At 36.2% G+C, this 21,222-nt stretch overlaps 1 protein-coding gene across 1 annotated transcript in view; it reads right to left on the bottom strand.

Moving 5' to 3' along the window:
* LOC100647693 (head-specific guanylate cyclase) overlaps window positions 1–11,232 on the bottom strand; it is a 52,161-nt gene extending 40,929 nt beyond the window's left edge. The window contains exon 1 of the mRNA XM_003395978.4: window positions 10,011–11,232. Coding sequence (XP_003396026.1) covers window positions 10,011–10,250 — 240 coding nt within the window. The 5' untranslated portion in view covers window positions 10,251–11,232. The remainder of the gene's footprint in view (window positions 1–10,010) is intronic.
* Window positions 11,233–21,222: the final 9,990 nt, after the last annotated feature.

Raw genomic sequence — 21,222 nt, 5'->3', positions numbered from 1 at the left:
GCATTGCGCGTGTGGCATCAGGGTCGAATATCAACTACGAGATGAAAGCGAGTTAGTAAAACAGGACAGAAAGTGACGCTAATGAAAATATTACGAGCTGAATTTCGTTTCCGGGAAGTTTAAAGTTCGCGAACCGACCATCTGATAGCGGTCAGATGTTATGGCCGTTATCGATTCCAATTTTCCGCTACAAACTTCGTAGACCCCCTACTTAATTAGCAGCTAATAAAATACAGCTATTTGTCGTGGTTTCATCGATAAGAATGGAAAGTTCCCGTGAATAAATTCGGTGAATAGATGCGAAGTGAAACTCTGTTTGGCGATGCATTAACCTTTCGTGGTACCATTTTTTCCCTTTTGAATACAAGCCTGAGCGAATTTTCACACTCAATTTAAACGCTTGAATTTCAGTTTTTATTAAAAAAACCCTTTAACGATTAATTAAAAAATATACTGGATACTAAAACGCAAACGTTAACAGGTAGTTCTGAATATTTTCAATACATTAAAAAATTTATTTAAAGATTTTATGTGATCAAAATAGATCCAAGCCTACTATGGTATTAGTAAAAAGTAGAGTTCTGTAGAGGATAATTATTTGTCAATTTTGTAACATAGAGGACGAAGGAATAGTTCTGTTTTATTGAAGAGACTTTTCAGACAAATAAGTATAACGATAGAAATCTGGTGATATCGAGGGAAAATATCTTTATTCATATGTCACCTGGACGAAGTATCTTAAGTCAGTCAGTAGTGTAATCCGTGACATCGTACGCTATACGTCTTTTGACTTTGATATAATTTAATAGGTTCCGCAAAGTGCTTGATTAATGTACTCTGCATGTTAACATCTATCGATAGTTTAGGAAGTTTCATATTGAGATGTCACATTCAACAAAGATCGACAGTGATGAAGTAACCAATTTCAACGAAGAAAATCTGGATTTTACTAAAGATCAGATTGTGTACCTACGTTTCAGAGTTTGAGTGTATGATACGTTTATGTATAGAAGATTTGATATTGAGATGTAACATATGATTGGACATGTTCTTGCTTTCATTTTACGATGTTAACATACTTGAGGAAACGTATGCTTTTGCATATACACATGAAATGAGTTTTGTTTAATAATATCGAAGGAACAGAAAGATGGAGATACTGATTGTGAGAGATTTCTATATTCCTTGTTTATCATCTTTACATTACGTTCGAATCATCAAAAATTGTGTGCATTACGCCTTATTTCTTTAAACATCTGAAATTCTAAACTAATTCGAATATGCATGCTTTACAACCATTCGAACTTGCACTCAAACATTCTCTGTTTCTTTATGCCTTTCACTCGATGCAGGGACATTCCCTAAGTTCCCTACATTCAAGCACATCCATCTAAAGCTTTGGAGAGTGTGCACCCTTTGCTTATACGGTGATCCTATGCACTTGGTTCAAATACTTATCCTTTATACCATTGACTGTACAAGGAGCAAGTATTCATCATTCATATACACATATATTGCTCTGTTCCGAATATTATTCACTTGATTCACAAAATCTTGTCACGCTCATAGATCGTCATTTTTACTTCAGTAAATTCTAAAAAAAAAAAAAAAAAAAAAAAAAAACTATAAATAGAACATAGAAATTTAGAACTATTCGCTTACATTTGTCTGATATCGTCCGTTTAAATTTCATTTTAAATAGCGCTCGTCTACCAATTTCAAACCTCAACGTGATCGTACATAACATCAGTAACCATTTTCTACTGATAGAATCGGCGGAATAAAATTGACTCTAAACTTTCGTTTCCAATATTTACCGATATCGTATCTTTTACACGTACCGCGTGTTACATAGCGTACATTAAATTGACCGAACGAAACGCGAACGAATCAATCGACTAATGGCCCCGTTTCCACAAAATGGCAATGCAATTATCACGCACATCGGGTTGTCACAGCGCCGCATTGCCTTGAAGCTGCGGTTGCTTCGACTGAGAACCGCAACCGAACAGTCTCGCACACAGCTGTATTATCCGTTCGATTAAGATTAAACAACCCGACTCGTCGAATCACTTCACTCCAAGATAGAATGTAAAAGCCGCCTAAAAAACGAAAGTCAAGGATTTCCGTCTCTTTCGTCGACACCGTTTCTCGATTTTATCGATACTTATACCGAGGAGACGTCGACTCAACAGGTTATGCCTATGAATCGCTATTAAACGACAATCAATTTTCGTTTCCTTCGATCGGATTTCTTTGAACTTCGTCTCGTCGAAATAGATTTTGTTACGGAGCTCGCGACTCGATTACGGATGCTAGCGAGTTCGCACTGAAATGGGAATACATACTTGATATTGCTCTTTTTCCATTGATGTATCCTGTGTATTGCGTTGACGGTTGTGTGAATTCTTCGCTCTAGATCGAATATCGTATGGGAAATTTTAATTTACAAGTGTTTAAAGAAGGAGTTCATCTCCTATCAAAATTTTTGCCTGCGATATATTTATATTCTTGGTTAAACTTGTAGCGGCATATGAGTCAACGGAAGATTTGAATCGGGAGAGACTCATATTATTATGCCATGGTATTGTGCTAGGTTCAAAGGTAAACGAACTCCGGACAAAGCATTATCGCCGTTATTTGTAATGGAGTTACATTTGAACTTTTTATAATAACACCTGTCGATATAAATAGACGAATGTGTTCTCTAGGACAGTCATTGTAACTAGTCAGTATAGCGAGTCATATAGTCTAATAGCGAGCGACGATTAAGACCAGCATACACTATCTCTGTACTTGTACTTCAAATGGTTTTAATATAATTAATTATTACAATTTTATCACTCGTCTCTTTAATTAATAATCCGACGCGTTTAATAATATCCACCTCAAACTATCTCTTCATTATATTTTTTAATTTTAAAAAATTTACTTAATTCTTCGTCAAGTCATTTCATTAGGTCTTTTGTAGAACGCTAATATAATGCAGATATATGGTTTTCTGCTACTGCAAAATTGTTGGCGAATCAAAGTGTGAAATTTACTATTAATACTAAATGGTATGAAATTTGAAATACACCATTAAGGATTCATATCGTTTAATTAATTTCTGCGTTACTCCGCTTAAAACGGTATAACTCGTATTTATTTCCTCCAGTTGTTTTAAACTTTCTCCGATAAAAGAATTAATTAAACAAAATATCACGTCGTTCCTCCAAAAGCCAGGCACTTTACCATACAATTTGTTCATGAACCACAATTGAAGTAAATATAATGGAACTGAGCAGAAGTACTTCGTACAACCCCTCTCGTCCATTAAATCATTGAATACACGAGTGAGCAACAATCCCATTCAACGACGTGATTCCACGCTTCTTCTTTTACACCCGCATTTGCATAACAACTTCAAAACGCGAATATCGCCCCCGTAAACCGAGTTAAACGACCGGTCGTGTAAAGAATTACTGCGTGCAGCTAGCTGATGCTTTCAGAGGATCGTGACGCGATGCGAGAGAAGAGTCAAGTAGCTCAAATTAGAAGCGATCAGCTAATTATTTTCAACAGAGTATCAATTCTGAGACGTTGCATAGTTTAGCATGCAGTGGATAAAAACCGAAATATTTAATCATTGTTTTGTTCATATTATTCGATGATGTATCATCATAAATGTAAACGGTAATTGCCGCCAAAATAAACGATTAGTAAAAGTCGTTTGTACGTCATAATCTATTCATTTGAAAATTAGCTCACTCATTCATTATACATTCGTGTTTATCGATTCTTGTGAAATAGTGTTTATTACTCCGAAAATGTAGAAAATTTGGGCAAAGATGCGTATAATCTCAGTTTCCGATTAAAAAATCTCTTTCTTTTTTTTAAAGAGCAATTAAAAGAAAACGGTTCACACCATCCTGTAACTTTGATTGTTCTATGTCAAGAAGGTGTCTATTGTATTACATTGATATATAATTTTTTTCTGCTGCAAACTACACTGGATATTCTTTATCTTTTTAGTGAAACTCATTCGGATTCGCCACTTGGTTGAAAAGTGGATCTCTGACCACACTTATTTCAAGAAAATGTTCAAAGTTACATAAAGACTCCGCTTTTTACTAAATGTCAGCACGATGTTTAACCAAACGGAAGCGAGGATACATGAAAATAATAAAAAATAGAAAGATTGTTCCCAGTATCGATACTATTTACTTAGACGTCACTGTATGCGGCTAAATAAAGGAATAAATATTTAAGATATTTTCCACGAACAAGAAAGTAGGGAAAATATTAAAAAAGATTTAACGAACTGACTTTTACTCACGCCCGATATCAAGTTCCAGGAGAGCTGTACGTTATATGAATTTTTTGATCTTTGTTTCGAACTGCCATTTAAATTCCACATTATGAAACGTGAGAATGTGCAAAAGTGCGAACGCGGACTGCGAATGTTCGAACCTAGTCTGGTATCGTGCGAATATTGTCTGCAAACGTGGTCTGTAAATGTGGCATGGGAATTTTAATTTTCGTCCCGAATCCTCACTTAACTGTCGCATTGTGCGTCGGCCCAGTTCTAGAGGACGCGATGCGACGTTAAGATCTTCCGCTCGTACGACGACTCGATGTTACAATTGGGTAAAGGCATGTGCTCACCGGCGAACAATTCACTTTTTCATTTCTGTAAATGTTAAGCTTATTTTTATTACTATCTTAACTTCTTACAATTTGTTAGATTCGTAGATATAAATTTCTTGAAGATAGGTGATAAATCCATGAAATTATTTTTTAAATGTCCAATAAGATTTAAAAATACATACTTGATATTACAAACAAGCGAAGGGACGTTTTGATAATATGAAATGAATTAACGTGCTATCGTATTTTAAAATTGTCTATCATGTTTCCTGCCTGCATACTGCACATAATAACACCATGTCCCGCGAATATTTTTGTGGACAGTATGTAAATAAATAATATGATATAACAATAACGAGCAGATGATGCGACGAACTGTTCGTGAAACGTAAATCAGTAATGGCCATAATCAGGATACACGTTAATATTTTCCAGATGAAACACAATGACCTCGGCAAAAATTTGGGAATAATGCCGAACTGTAAAAGGGGAAGCATGAATATGAATTCTTGGTGGTTAGCCGTTGAAAACTTGTCGGACATTGGATATGGAAATCGACCCGAAGTGAAGTTCGAAGTATCAAATTCGAATTAAGTGCTCGTAGCCTGAAACGTATAGGGCAATATGCGCGATTTTAGCAAACAGGACGCCTCTGATTTGAAATTCATATTACGTGTTAGCTCGCATTATTCACACACACACACACACACACTCTCTCTCTCTCTCTCTCTCGTTCTCCTTTCACAGCTAAACAGAGACGAGTTATTGAAACGCCGATTGTTTCGCGAATGTTGAACGTTGCCGCGTTAAGAATTCCTCGGATAGACCAACGCGAAATATTCGAAGTATCGGCAATGGCAACGAGATTTCGCTGTATGTTTATACTGAAACGCAAAATTTTACTCGCAAATATGTCACGTTTATCTGTCGGATCAAATACTTAACTATTGTTCTGCGAATTTGTAACGCTAGAAAAGAACGTGTTTAGAAGGGCGAAATAAATTCATCATGGAGGAAAATCTCTAAAAATTCGCGGATTACACGCAGATGAACGATGCGATGTCGTTGCAATTTTGCAATAACGATTCTAGGTGACTCGCAAGCTTTATATTTTTAATGATGCGTTGCATACAAGCGTTCAATCTCGCTATTGGAAATATAAAGCTGCTGAATTGCACAGCCTCATCGTTGTAAGATCGCAACGACGTTGCATCGATTCCCTGCATCGGCCCTTATATGTATTTTCAATAGTAAATTTCTAGTAAATAATCGCACATATCACATGTCGTGACTGAAAATATTCACTTTTGGTATCGATACTTTTTACGATTTCTATTTTTCAAATCGCAAAGACGTGATATCGTGTATTTGTTACGTGGACTTTTCTTGTTACTGTAAAATAGCACATAAATCGCTACGTTTATTATGTTATAATATAATGCTGCGAATCTATTGTCGGGAAATGTTCGCCACGGATATTTCACAATAGTTTGGCAGATCCTTTTTATCCAAGATTTTCTCTAGCGAACAGTGAATCGATTCTTCTCGATTGATGCGCTAGAGACTAATGGGAGTTTCATGGCACGAACAGAGGGAAAAAACACGGAGGTTCGTCTCGAATGACCACAGCTTTCTTCTTACATTCTTACTGAGTGGCGATTTCGTTCCGCTTTGAACGATGTTCTCGTTAAAACTCTCACCTATTTTATAATAAATTTTCCAACAATTAAATTTTTCTTCTCTTGACCGCGATCATTAGATCGGAAAAGTTTATTCACTTTTTTCATTGGAAATTTCACCAAAATACACAGAATGCATATAATATTTAAAAATATAAAAAATATCCAAAGTAAAGTATGTTTAGAGTATCTAGCAAGTGAAATAAGTTTCCATTTACGTCTCATTTTTTAATTACGTTTATAGAAATATGAATTTTCATAAATATCTACAATACATCGATTATTAACAAAGATTAGGTTGTTTTTATGGAATTATGTTCATAAGATTTTTGATCTTGTAGTAGATATTTGAATACTACATTAAAATGTGACTTAGAATCGAAGTTTGTTGTGCGTCGTTTCATAGGCCCATTTTTTCGATACTGTTCCAGTTGTAATGATACTTTTATCGAGATGATGAAGTAGAATAACGAAGTCGGGATAACTACAAAATGAACCTATTAAAAAGGTTATCCGGAGCAATGTAATTAATGTAAGCAGAGGCTGGATATTCGAAGAACAAGTTAGAAAATTAACGTAATAACCAATATTTCGGTATTATACAAATTTTCATTTCTTTCCGAATATTAATTCTATTAATTCTATATAAAAGAATAATTAAGTTATGAAAAGACAAAGACGTAATTCAGGTGTCTAAGGCGCGGTGTAATTAAATATCGTGAAAAGGCTTTGCTATCATTCAAATGTTACTGAACGACTATGATTGGCTTATTCAACAGAAAGAACTGCAACCCTATTACTCCATATAATACGCTCTGGTGCTTCAAAGAAAAAATTACGTTAATAATGACGATCGATTTCGCGATTCCCAATTTAGTTTCGCTAGTTCTATAATATCCACAATTTTGCTACACAGTGTAGTTTTCATAACTGTTTTATAATGTACTTTATAGTTCTAAACATTTTATCATTTAATATACGAGTACTTTTCTCATACATAGCTTCATAATTTACATAGAATTGCGATACGGACACGATAATCGTTGTACGAAGATCGTGACCGTAATTTTTTATCTTTCTACTTTTACTTAACTGCAAAATTAAAAGATAAAATACGATAAAACAATGACACAAACACGTAGACTCAGTTTTTACCAATTGCTATTTGCCATTCTGTGGTTAACAATTCTTCCAAATTTTAATATCTTGCGCGCAATAAACTTCTTTTAATTTCACCACACATCAATTCTGTATCGCGAAAACGATCTTTGGTACTTTAATTAAAACGGTTTTCGAATTAATTCAGTAAGACACATAGCGCAAATCGCAGAAACGAAAACAGTTAGCGAAATCCGTCGAACATTAGACTCGTCGATCATTCGAGAGCTGATAAGCGACCGGAATTACGCGCTGGTTTTTATCGAGTGCGATGGCGCGAAAAGGTTTCCGCAAGTGTTTTCACGAGTTCTGGAACACCGCTTGGCCTCCGGTAAACGGGGAATAGGTTTCGCCATACGACAGAAAATTTTCCACGGCGTTTTTGTAGCTGGCAGCAAAACAGAGGAGCCCTCCGTATACGTTTATTGTACATTTCCGACCCAATTCCCGAGGTCAAAATTCTAATTTATACTACAAGCGGGCATGTTGCTCGTGTTTCGTTGTGAACGATCTCGATGATTTTATCTTTGATAATGAAACGCTTCCGAGAACGATCAACAAATCGTTTTCTTTCTCATTTTCTCGTTTTCTGTTACCAGATGATCTCGCACATATAAAACAACAAATACATTTCTTTACCGTTTTTCTGTTCCGATGAAATACGAATTTCATTCGGATGAACGATGATAGCGTCGATAGTGCAAGAAATTTTGTTTCTTTGGTGAAAAGATATGTTTTCTGGTTTTGGAAGAAGCGACGGAGATTTCAGTGGCGACATGATACGTACCATGGTTATTATATGACAATTACATATAGGCGAATAATATAACTTGCACTTGAGGCATGTAGAAAACTTTGAAAGTAAATAACTTGAAAAGTTTTGAGTATCTGGTATTATGTGGTGAGTGATTTGTAGAGAGGAAGAAGTTTGATACATGTTTCGAAAATAGTATTAAAATTTATGATCGGACGTTGGTGCCCTCTTCTTATAAATCAACAAACGATGGATTGGTTTAGATGACAATTGTTACTTTCTTACATCCTGTATTATAAATTTTATTTTTCTGAATTTCTGCTTCAATTAGCTTTGACTTTCAAATATTAATGACTTAAAAGCGATGAAATCTGCTTCAGTAAAACGGTAAATTAATAGATATTGACTTTGACAAGATATTCAGAGTATTCTTTTAGCGAGATTCCATTTGTATAATTTTCACTATCTTTTTTACTTACTATTTTACTGTAATAAAAGGAACTCAATTTTATATGAAATTTGCTTAAAAAATGCGTACTTTTAAATGAACGTCTATCATTTAAAACATCGATTATCCACCATCGTACAAAGGATAATTCATGACAAAAAAATTGAATATATGAAAACAGTTACATTTGCAACATGCAATAATATTTATATTTGCGAATAATTTGCTTTCAATTTGTACCTTGGACAGAAGTTAAACTGCTAGCTCATGTAGGATAACATCGGAAAGTGATACAAATCAAAGATAATGGTGACATCTGTTACAGATTCTGTCTTGATGTGTTGTATCTGTGTAAAAGCTTTATGACATCATACTCTTTTTTCAAATGATAAAAGATAGATAGTAAACTGTAATAAACTGAGTTTGAAGAAATTACAATACAAAAATGCCTCGATAAATATTACACAACAATTTCATCAAATTATCAATAAAACAAAGAGTAATTTCAAACTGGAACTGTTTCCAAATACAATTTCGCACAGATGTATCTATAGAAAGTTACAGCAATAACTTATTTGACTGTCAACTTTAAATAGTTGTTGTTTTTCTTTAAATAAATATTTTACTAACGAGAATATACATATTCATACGTATTAATTAAATTTTCAATTCATGCGAACTTTATACATATATTTTACGAAGAAAAAGAAAATAAAAAGATTCGATGCAACGTGAATGGAAATTCAAGGAAACTGAAGTAAAAGAAATCCATGAATAACTCATACTTTGCAAAGTTCGTTTCAATTTCCCTCTGGAAGAACAAAAACCAAGGCTTCCCTTTCCAAAGACTGGTATTATAACCGCACCGCATATTTGTCAAGAATTCTACGCTTCGATTACTGAATTCTATCACCCTACAAATCACACATGTACCTACAACTTCCAAATATTCTACTTATTACACCTCCCCTTCCTGAATCGCTCGCCTTGAATGTAATAATTGCGTGGAGAACCGAAAGATGAAGAGAAGAAGCCCGGGAAAATTGAATTCCCAAGTTTCATGAAAAATTTATCGAAAGACGACAAACTCGACAAGCGGGAAGTCGCATAAATTCCTTTCCCCTGCCTTCGTCTTACCTAAACTTGGTTCTGCGTTCAACTTTCTCAAGCGTGTGATTCCTCAACTCGCTAATCCAAGAAAGCAATAGCTTGACTTTCGCGCGCGAATATCTCGCTTAATAACGATAGCTTCGCATCTACTTTAAAATCTTGGTTTTCTACTGTACTCTTATGAAAAAATTCGTGAAATTAATTGTGACATAGAAATAGATGAAGACGATACCGATGGATTTGTCAGCACGAGTACAGCGGCCCTCAGGTGCTTCAGGTTCAAGGTCTGCGTACCCTCTGCATCTTCGGTTTCCTCTCTCATCAGCAACGACGTGACCTCGAAGGACGATTGTCTAGACTTGCTACCGCCATTCTGTCCCAATCTGGCGATACTCGAGCGATCGTTGTCCCTTCTGACGGTCTGTTTGTCGCGGCCTGCCTTCAAGAGATCCCGTGAAAAAGGACATGCCATGTTGTTTATCGATGAACCGTCGTGGAGATCGCTGTCAGCGATGCGGGCTACGGGAACTCTAGCGCGCGGCGTGAATCGTTCGATCGTTAGGTCGCATTAAATGAACACTAGCGTGTTACGCGGTACTCTCATGTTTATCAGCGATCAACTGTGTAGTTGATAGCACTTCCTCCACTCTTTCTTCTCTCGTTTTTGATGTTGCTTGTACTTCGTCTCGACAACGAAGCGGTATCTTCCCTTTCCAAACGTTTCAACGGAACAACGCGCGCGTCCAGTATTTGCTCGTTTCTGTCCTGTCTGGTTTTCGTGTCAGCCGATCCACTCGCATCGTTGCCCTAGAGCTCGTGCCGGGTCAGACACCTGCCGCGACTTCCGTCCGGCCTCGTGCACCAGACCGCGTTTAACAATGCTATCATTTCTCTAATTGTAAACGAAATTCACTTATTACCAGTTGCTGGTGGCCGCTTATCGCAGTTCGTGTCACCGCAATGCAATCGGCACTTAACACGCGGCGTTCTCTGCGAGCTACTACCGGATAAGCGTTGGTGCACGCGGTTACATAGTAGCAACCCCTAAATAGCCGCTCTCAACCCCTTGGTCGGTGGCCGCTCACGCTTCTCTCCCTATCTTCCTATCAATCACTCGATTCTTATCTGTCAAGTCTGGACGAACACTAGCAAAACAATAATTGAATTCTCGCGACGGATAGTCAACGTCTTCTCGTATATTTTCTTTTCTTTCTTTCTTTTCTTCAAAGAAGCGAGGAAACACGTTCCTCCACCGACTTTTCAGTCAGACTGCTTAATTGTTCGTCGAGTAAAAGAATTCGCGCGTGTTTCACCGTTTTTCAGCGTGTATCACGGTGCACGATCTGTCGTCGATTGCGAAAGCACGCTATGTACGGTGGCGTGTCGGAGCGCGTAGCGCCATACTAGTCGCGGATTGACCGAGGCGCAACGAGCAGCGCCGAGTGTTGGTTGCTTGGGGGTAAGCGGTAGACGGGGTGGAGTGGAAACGATTGGCGGGGTGAGCGTCGGGACGCGGAGCAGCGAGGAGCGTCAAGGCGCCACGATGGACGGTGGTAGAAACGCCTGCGCGAATATTCAGCCCCTCTCGACCTACCGAACGAAAGAGAAAGAGAGAGAGAGAGAATGGCTTTTTCTCTTTACTGGTAGCTCTTTCAACCGCAAACGAAAACCTGCTCCCTCTGCCCTACTTGCCTGCCTGTCTGCCAGCTTTTCCCGTCACCGGTATCTCTCGATCCCTTTTGCTCGTTCTACCAACCAGAATTTACGGAGATCTTCCCCGTCCAACTCTTTTCGTGGCCCCGTTTCGTCGACGCGAGTTCGAAACAGCCGATTGACAGCTACGACTCTCGACTGTCGATGAAATTTGGCCTGGCCCTTCTGCGTCTCTACGATTCCATAGAATACCGTGTGCACAGGACGTCTTAACAGACGTATACGTCGAATAGAAAGCGTGTTAGCCCGTTTGTGCTCCTTTGGCTGGAACTTTGTTAGCAGTAGAGAGCTTCTCTGATAAACAGTGCAAGCTTAACGCTCGAGGCTAGTATCGCAGTATCGGGAAATTTATCGCCAGCTGGTCTGGGATGTGGAGAAGATATTCAGGCTAGGGAACGAATTTTGTTTGGAATTGCAGTTTGCAGTCTCGGTTTTAAGAGAATCTGCTTAATCCTGTAATCTGATACAGCGGCGCGTGAATAAATGGTTTTGTTGCTGAGCAAGGAATTGAATTTTTGAATGTAAATTGCAATTTCAGGCGAGCATAATCAAACGCTGGTCCGGGTCGTTCCTGTGGCTCGATTTCAATAATAAACGCTATATGAATGCCGAGCTTCATTTTCTAATATTTGCATTACAAAAACCAATGCTCGAAGCTTACTTCTGATAAAAAATCTTTATATGAATATAAATTTTATCTTTAATATTCTCATTATGCCCGCGTGTTTAAAGTTTTATTACTGACGCAGTAAAAGAAGATTCATATAAAACAGACTCAGGACAGTTGCACGAAAGAAATGTCTCATCTTCTTTTGCACGCTTTTATTGATATTATATTTCACGTATGAAAATTGCAATCTTATATTTTTAATCTTATATATTTAATATATTTGGAACAAACCTTTCATAAAGCCTATATCGGGAATAAAATTCAGAATACAATATTTATTCCAGGTTATTTATATCATGCAATAATCTTCTATGCATTTTTTAAATCTTTCTCCACTCTTTCTAGAACAAATACTTAATTCAACGGCACTTACCATAAGAATGCAAAACTTTTCTGTATCGACTATAATATTTGATATTCTATTTCAGCATTATCTAAGAATGGCAGACCCTAATTATTTTCTAGCTATATACAAAGGCACACGGTGTATATGTGTGTACTTGAGAGACGAATAGGAATATGCAAGAGGGGGTCGAGTTGGTCGGGTGCGAGGCATATAACAAAGGACTTGAGAAAATTGACCCGCGAGCTACGGTCGTGCATGTAGGGCGAAAGAGGGAAGAATTCGCAGATGTATATTTGCTTCCAGCTTTCCTATATTTCACGTAGCGAGAACGTCAGTGGGAGGTTTATTTAACAAACGTTGAGGGGTCGTTGAATAAAAGAGAAATACACACGCCCAGCGACCTTTCTCTTTTACTGTCCTCCTCTCTTTCATCTTCTTCTAAGACTTTTCACTCTCTATGAGGAATTTTAGAGAATATAATATATGTGAAAGTAGTGACTGTTCTTGGAAATGTAGGTCACTGCGCTTCCATAAGTTTTAATATTCTGGTCCATTATAGAGTTACACGGACACCAAGGGTAGCGACCATATTCGAGTCATTCCTTGAAATTTCCTCCTATCGACTTCCTTTTAGCGGTAGTAAAACTTATAATAACATTGACGAAGAGACAGGAATAAGGGTTACCACAGTTTAAAGCTGATAATTTCTGCCTCGATAATTATCAGATATTTTAAAAATATCCCTTCGACGATGTCGTGTTTGAGATATTACTCTTAACAGATGAGAATATATTTATAATATTTCACAAGAAAATTATGTCTTTATATTAAAAATTTTCCATTGACATATCATATCATATGTCAAAAGATGGAAGAGAAAACAGAAGTAAGCAAAACTCGGATATCATCATCTAATGGTAGCAATGCATAGTACAAATTGGAAATACATTAGAAGAATTATTTTAGTTTTAACATCATAAAACTAGCTTCAACGATTTCGTTGTTAACTACTACGCTTCCGAGGAAATTATTAGCAGCAGCAATTACCGAATCGGTCTCGGTACGAATTAACCACTTTCCTTTGTTCAGAAATAATCTCTCGAGTAGCCATTGATTATCGAAGTTCTTGTCAAATGGCTCGAAAGTTGTTATGAAAGAATAAGTCGAAAGCCACAAAACAAACCAAAAGTAATAACTTCCATCCTCTACTACTCTATCTTTTCGGACCTCGATGGTTTTCCCTGTTTCGAGAGGCTTTCTTAGCATCTTCAACTACACGTACTTTCTTTGCATTGTACACTTAATGACGAAGCGAATTCGCGAGCGGTTAGTTCATTTTGCTTGAATGCAATGTCTTAAAACGACAGATTCTTTTGTAACTCTAATAACTCTGTTCTGCCTGCAGGCGGGACGAACCTTTATCCGAAGGAGAAGCGCTTCACCGTCTTTGTGTTCGAGACTCTTAACATTAAGTCTCGGGAGAGACGTAGCGAGATAGAAGTAAAATAAACGCGTTTCTCCGAATAAAAATAAACGCATTTGTTACAGGGCAACTTGACTGGCTGATTTGCGGAGAACTTTGCAACATAATTCAGTTACAGTGTAAATTAGCTAACTGATTTCAGGAAAAGTCAAAGATTAAACATACTACGAACTGAACTCGGTTGTTACGAGTGTAATAATCAAAAGTTTATTGTCAGAGCCTAATTAGTTCGTAACTTTCACTACGTAGTAGAAGTAATAGCTATTTGACATTTCAGCGTACGATAAACATTCTCGTCGTTTTATATAAACTTTCCAGCTTCTATTCAGTGATATTTATTAACAGAGAAAAACTACCTTGCGATAGGTAAATACGGAATTGTAATTAAATTCGAACATGTGATTAAACGCGAACATGTGGTTAAATCCAATTGAATAATCGACGAGTAATTCATAAATTAATATCGTCATTCCTTTCAAACAAAGCACTGTATATTTTGCATTAGTTCGCTCATTATGATATTACAAACATTGATATCATTGTTTTAACGATGATCAGTTGCAAAGCTTTGAAAGTCTCCAAGAATATTAATCGTCAAAGGATCAGACTATCGATGAAATATTCTAATCTTTGAGTCAGTATACTAGAGAAATTCAAAAAGGGTGTTGTGATACTATAATGACACTTTCATGCAAGATAGAAGACATTTTCAAACTTTATGTACGTTTCTTTAAATCACAAAAACATCGCTCACAGCATGAATTCAACTCTGTCGTTGTCAAATATGTGCTTTGCCTTTCGTTATCTCTTTTCTCCTAACTTTTCTTTATATTCCACGGAAAAAGTTTTATCATCATTGTTCTCATTCCGTTTGATTAGTAGTGGAGGTTCGTACTTCCAAGGTAATTTCACGGGAAAAACGTCTGAACGTGTGTAATTGAGACCAACGTTTCTGAATATTGTTAGAAGAATCCTGTTGGCGAGAATGAGAAAATAAAATACCTTGCAAAGTAGGTGTATCTAATGCTTCAGTACCTCTAATGGAATTCTCTGATGGTCAAACAATATCCAATAATACGCAGCGAAACGTAGCCTGTGTACACATCACACTCTCTGCAGTATTTAATTTGCTATTATTCATTACAGAAATTGCATGACGAGACTGTTTGCGAAGTTCCGTAAATTTTTCGCAATATTCTCCTATTTGCGAGTATATCGTTCGTACGGAACTAAATTTACCGTGTGATTTTCGGACGGCAGTACATGAAGTAGTGGCGGTATTCAACAATTTTGAACGAGATCTCTTTTCAGATATCAAAATAATTAGAACTACATATTTGAAATTCTATTGCTCTATTAGCATGATAAACCAATTCAGAAATATTTTGTAAATATAAATTATATTTGAAAAATATACGCATGTTTGACTTGAATCATGCAGATTACTACTTGTAAGAATATTTCAACCTTGCGTTCGTAAAGAACTACATCGAAGAATTATTAATGCGATTAATAAAACAATTTTAGTTTACAAAAATTACCGATTCATTATTACACACCTTGAATTCATTGAAAAATAACTTTTAAAGATCGCTTTAATTTTTTCAACTTCATTAACGGTCCATTAAAGAATAAAACATTTCCTTTCTACAAACCTACGGGGTAGCAGACTAAACAATTCGCAACACGTAGACAAACCCTTTTTCGAAAAGAAAAGAAATAGAAATAGATAAACGCGTTTTCTAGAAGTAGCAGCTCTTAGACAAACTCGACTGGAAATTTCCTATGCATAGAATGTATCCATAACAGTAAACAGTGAAATCCGAAGAAACACGAAACAGAGTATGAGAAAGACAAACGTGGCGGGTCTCCTTTATAGCTACAAATAGATTCAGATTGGATTCATTGTCTTATCAGAAGGGGGTAATTTCTGAAACTCCGTAAACGACGCACGTGCTTGGAAACAACGAGGTTTGTTACGATCGAAACAAACAAACTTTTAAAATCGCTACGAGAATTCTCTGACAACACAGCGTGACATCCTATCGTGTTTCTGTGTCACGTATGTCGCTATATACGAACGCTTGCACTACTTGAGACCGCGCACAGTCAGATCGATGTAGCCTAATTAGCGGTCAGTAATTTTTTTTGTTCCACTATCTCTTTCTTCCTCTCTCTAGCTTCAAGTAGGTAAGATGCTGTGCAATTTAGTTCCATCCTGGATCCTCTTGCACAATTAAATTGATATTATTCGTGGAATTAGTCTAATTAATAGTCAAAATTACCAGAGTGGTCGAAGTAATTAATACATATCTTTTTATTGAAATTTAATAAATTTTCTACATTATAGCGAATTTGAATGAATTTTGTAAATTATATGGATAATACTTGCTTCCTCTTTCTAATAGGAAGTGCTTTTTCCCGTATTTCTCATTTTGCTTTCCTTCTTACAAATTTCATATCATAGTTTTAGTGTTTTCCTGTAAGTAGTTCTAGTTTTTATCATATTTTTCATTCTTTCGTAAAGTGAAAAGTTTGATGATAAAGTTCTAGATAAATAAATTTTTCAATTATAAGTCAGCAGTAAAATTGGTGAACTGTGTGTGTGTGTGTTATAGAAGTTCTTAATGTACAACTTGTAATTTGTCAATTCACTAATGTGATTAGTTGGTATATCGTGGTGAAGGAGGAAACCTTGTGTCTCGATGTATAATGGAAAGAAGAAGCATAATCGAGAGATGGAAGAATCGAATGACAGCGTGACAACAAAGGCTAAAGTTTTTATAGCTCGTCGTTCGTGGTTCCGCTGCGATATTAGATTAATGTCAGCCAGTTTATTCTACAGGGTTGACCGTACGTCGGTGTTAATGGAATTTTGAATGGCGTTCGAAGTTTGATACGAATTTGTTATAGTTATGTATGCATCGTGTTGTATGGAAATTTTATTAGTACATTTGTGATCAGAATTGAAATTGACGCAAATTGCGCGCACAGTTACTTTTTCTGTGTTACAAAAATTTACATTTCAGTGTAAAAAAGAAACCTTTGGTTCTTTGAATGTATAATGATCACGTGAATTTTTGGAAACTGTCGGATCCTTGGATTTATTTCTTTTTGAGAGCCATTCTTATCAATAAAGAAATTGGCTAAAATAGAAAATAAGGGAAAAACATTGGCGTATTGTTATTGTTGGAAAATTATTGTTATCCTTAACATCGAGGATAATAGTGCCTCCAAGTGATTAATATAGAAAATAGTGTCAGAGAATCGTGAAGTTTCGGGGAGATTAAAAACAACAGAGGGTACTTTTTCTGGATTGTTACAATGTCGTGGCGAGACGTTAAATTAATGTGAGCGACTTCTGCCACACGGGATACGTAAACAACGACAGAAATACTTGAAACTTTAGGTAGAGAAAACAATACTGGAAGTTTCAGACATATATTTCTGTCGAGTATACTCTGCTATTCTTATGTCAATAAAAATATTTGTTACTTTTGAACAAAATGTGTTTATCGACGTCATCTCGAATAAAATATTAAAACAGCGGTGTAATATAATTTTTGTTATAACGTAAACAGTTAATTTACGCAAATATTAAATTGAACAAACTGTATCCCTTGATATTGATGGTTATAACAGTTGATCATTAAGTTGACTAGAATAAATTTTAGCAGACCACATGATTAAACCCAATGTAGTTTATATTACACCAAACCATCGCAATTAAAACACGTATTTATGCTGTAATTTATTAGAACCGTTTCATTTGACAATTTATAAATTACGAAACACTGTCATTAAGTACTACACATCTAGCAATACTAATCCTGATCTAGTTTAAATGTATTTGACAAATAAATCAATTCACAATAATGACTCTAATAATACATGACTCTAATAATAATAAGAAGTACATATATAGTTTATAATATAAATAATGTTCGTAGATTATATTTGTAACACATGAAAGCATTAAACACCTATAGTAGAATCTCCGTTATGCGAATACAAGGAATGTGCGGGTATCCGAAATGACGGATGCCAGAGGTCCGGGTTGGGTCAGGTAGCGATCAGGATGGGTCAAATCGGATTATTTCGGAATTAAATTTTCAATTCGGAATCCGATGCTCGATTCAGAACATAATTTTTTCACCATCTTGTATTTAAAGTTAGTTTAAGTACACTAAAACAGTACACGTTAAAACCAAATTCCAGTACAAGTTAACTTGATTCAAAAATATAAAACGAAATGGGATATATGAACCAATTGATGCAAAAGTGGTGTGATTCGATTTTTTGCCTGATTTGATTTAACACCACATCTCGGAAGCGTAATCTTCATTTTGTTTTGTGCAAACGCAGTGTAAGTATATCTTCATTAGTTTCTCGGTGGATAGCAGAATAAGTGAGAATCGCCCACTCGACCCTTTACAGAAGTTTTACTTTATCCCTCATTATACAGTAATCAACTTTTTTGACTTACACCACTTTTGCATTAAACGACTCATATAAAAAGTTAGTACCACTTAGGAATAATATTACTTTTTTTTAGAATGTAAAATAATTTAAAATACAAGAAAAGATAGGTGCTCCGCTGTTCAATGATTCTTCTATGAAACGGTTACGTTCTTGAATTAATTCGAATACTAAAGTTCTATTATTTCATTTATCATTAAAAATACATTGAGAAGACGCTGAAAATAGTAATTATCAAGAATATCATCTTTGTTCCAGGACTCACGTTTCAATTTCTTCAATCGCGTCAAAAGGGTCAGGATGGTGCAGTGGTGGAATTAATTCAGCGCTCTCGTGCAAAGCTAGGTTAGTGATGCTTAATTTTTTCCAAGTACAATGGACGGCTGCGTTGCATGCAGGATGAAGTTGGTATTACTTTCATTAAGAAGTTAATATTTTACGAGATACGCGAATGGAAAGCGCGAAGCATAATGCAGGCAACAAATACAAACCGGCGCAATAATCTCTCAGCAGAATGGAATAGTAGGAGCATGGCAAGCAGAAGCTAAATGCAGAAATTTGCGGCCAACTAAATGGCGACATACGAGCTCAAAGATTTAATTGCATAGCCCTCGTGTCTGTAATAGAAATCCTTTCCACGAACTCTATAAACTGGCTCGTGCTTCAAACAGGGTTGCTCGTTTTACTCTTGAAATCGCGTATGCAGGGTACTTCAGCGACGATCGACCAATGCAAAAGCGATGCAAACATTTCACATATAACTGTTTCACACGAAAATATCGTACTCGACTGTGCTCTCAAAGTAAAATTGTTTTTCTGCTCCTATAAGTTGCAGCTGCTTACTTTGTAGATAACAGACGAAAACGATCGTTATCTTTAACATGAACTCAAGACTGCAGTGTTTGTGTCACAGAGTGGTCCAATTTTTCAAAGGTCAGAAATACAAATCGATTTGTTGAAAGCAGATTTTACGCAATGCCGAATTTCTTAAACTCTCGTGTGGAATTTTTATCAAAATTAGACGATGACGATTGTTATTTTAATTGCACGAACGCTTGCAATTGTAATAGTAGATGAGGCAAACTAAATTCCAATCCAATTATCCGAATGTGGATCCTAACTATCTGCATATTTATTCGAGAATTACAGGTAAAGGAGGAAATTGGGGAATTTCTATTGTTAATGCTAGTCCTCCTGTGTATTTAGGAAATTCTACGGTATTTATTTAATATAACATAGCAACGGTATAAAACGCACATACAATGAATTTTGTTAGTGAAATCAGTCAGAGTAGTTTACAGAACGGAAGTCATAGTTCATAATTCGGAAATGTAATACATGTGTACCTATTTATATAAGCTGTTTTCTCTGTTTTTTCCCGTTATTGAAGGACACTCTGTATAAGTCTCTACAGGAATCGATAAAATATCTTATAGAAAGTTTCGGAACTTTATCTTGTTTGTGAAGATCAACGAGGGCAGGAATTATAAAATATGTAGTCCTCGTGGGATTCGTGTTCAAAAATCGTTCTTGGAAGTCGGAGAGAGACGTGGCGAAACGTACAGGGGAACATTACCCAAGAGAATTATTAGCCATTGCACGGATCCTCAAACTCGACCACTACGTGACGCAGAGAAATGGGAATACAGGAAGCAAATGTCCTGGGAACGTTTGAACAGCGTGCACGAGGTCCTCGTAAGTTCGCTCCCAAACGCTGTTATCAAAATGGCAGTACGTGATTCGTCTACTTGCCTATTTACTTTGCATTTGGTAAATACGGGGCAAGGTACGATTCGATAACTGATTTGAAAATTGAGGCGATACATGCGAACCGGCGGCACGTAAACGAATAAATTTTAAATAAATTTGAACTGGGAGATCATAATGTTCTTGCATGTTTAGAGATATTATGGATAATGAGTTAAAGAACGAAATATATAATAGCTTTATTGTTAGCCTGTATCGTATAGACCATTACAATAATAAATGAGATAATGAAGATTTGGCAAATCAATTTTTGACAGTATATCGTTAAAGATTTCACAGTAAACTTAGCAAATTCCAGGTACCATATTTATTATCCAGAAGACGATTCTCTTTTAGAAAAATGATATTAAAATTGATTCAAAACAAACACGGGGATAATAGTAAACATATCAATTTACCTAAAAAAACATTTATTCAGGAAATTGAGCAATATTTTAGTTATGTATCTTCTATTCTTTGATTGTTTTAATTCTACATTTAAATAAGCACATTTTTCATAAAAATATTCATTTCATTGGACAAAAGCACATAATTTCCATAAATAAAAATAGGTTATAGGAATATAAAACAGAGAAACGACTCTGTTCTACATCAGACGGTCCTGACATTTCTAGCGGAGTAATAAATCGAGGCTCTAACTCTTCAACGCTCAGCGCGATAAAAAATAAACATTCAAGTCGGTAGTTCATGCGTAAAAATGCCAGGCAGCGACGTGCAGTCTTCGTGCGTGTAACGGCAAATTTCCAAATTGTAATGGGTGCAAATGATAGAAATTACGTGGGAAATCGGTGTAGCTTTCCACCGTCGTGTTGTAGGTATATCCCGTGTCAGATATAACGGTTAATGAAATTTGCAACAGGAACTTGTCGCAATAACGGCTGTCAAGAAGAAATATCGATTCTGATGCATGCACGTATACACATTTCACACCGGCAATTACACCTCGTCAAATGGAACGCACTATGCGTTATAATTTCCATCTCGAG

Source organism: Bombus terrestris, chromosome 6, assembly GCF_910591885.1.
Source record: "Bombus terrestris chromosome 6, iyBomTerr1.2, whole genome shotgun sequence".
In the NCBI taxonomy this organism is placed as follows: Eukaryota; Metazoa; Arthropoda; class Insecta; order Hymenoptera; family Apidae; genus Bombus; species Bombus terrestris.
This window is presented reverse-complemented; position numbering and strand designations above follow the sequence as displayed.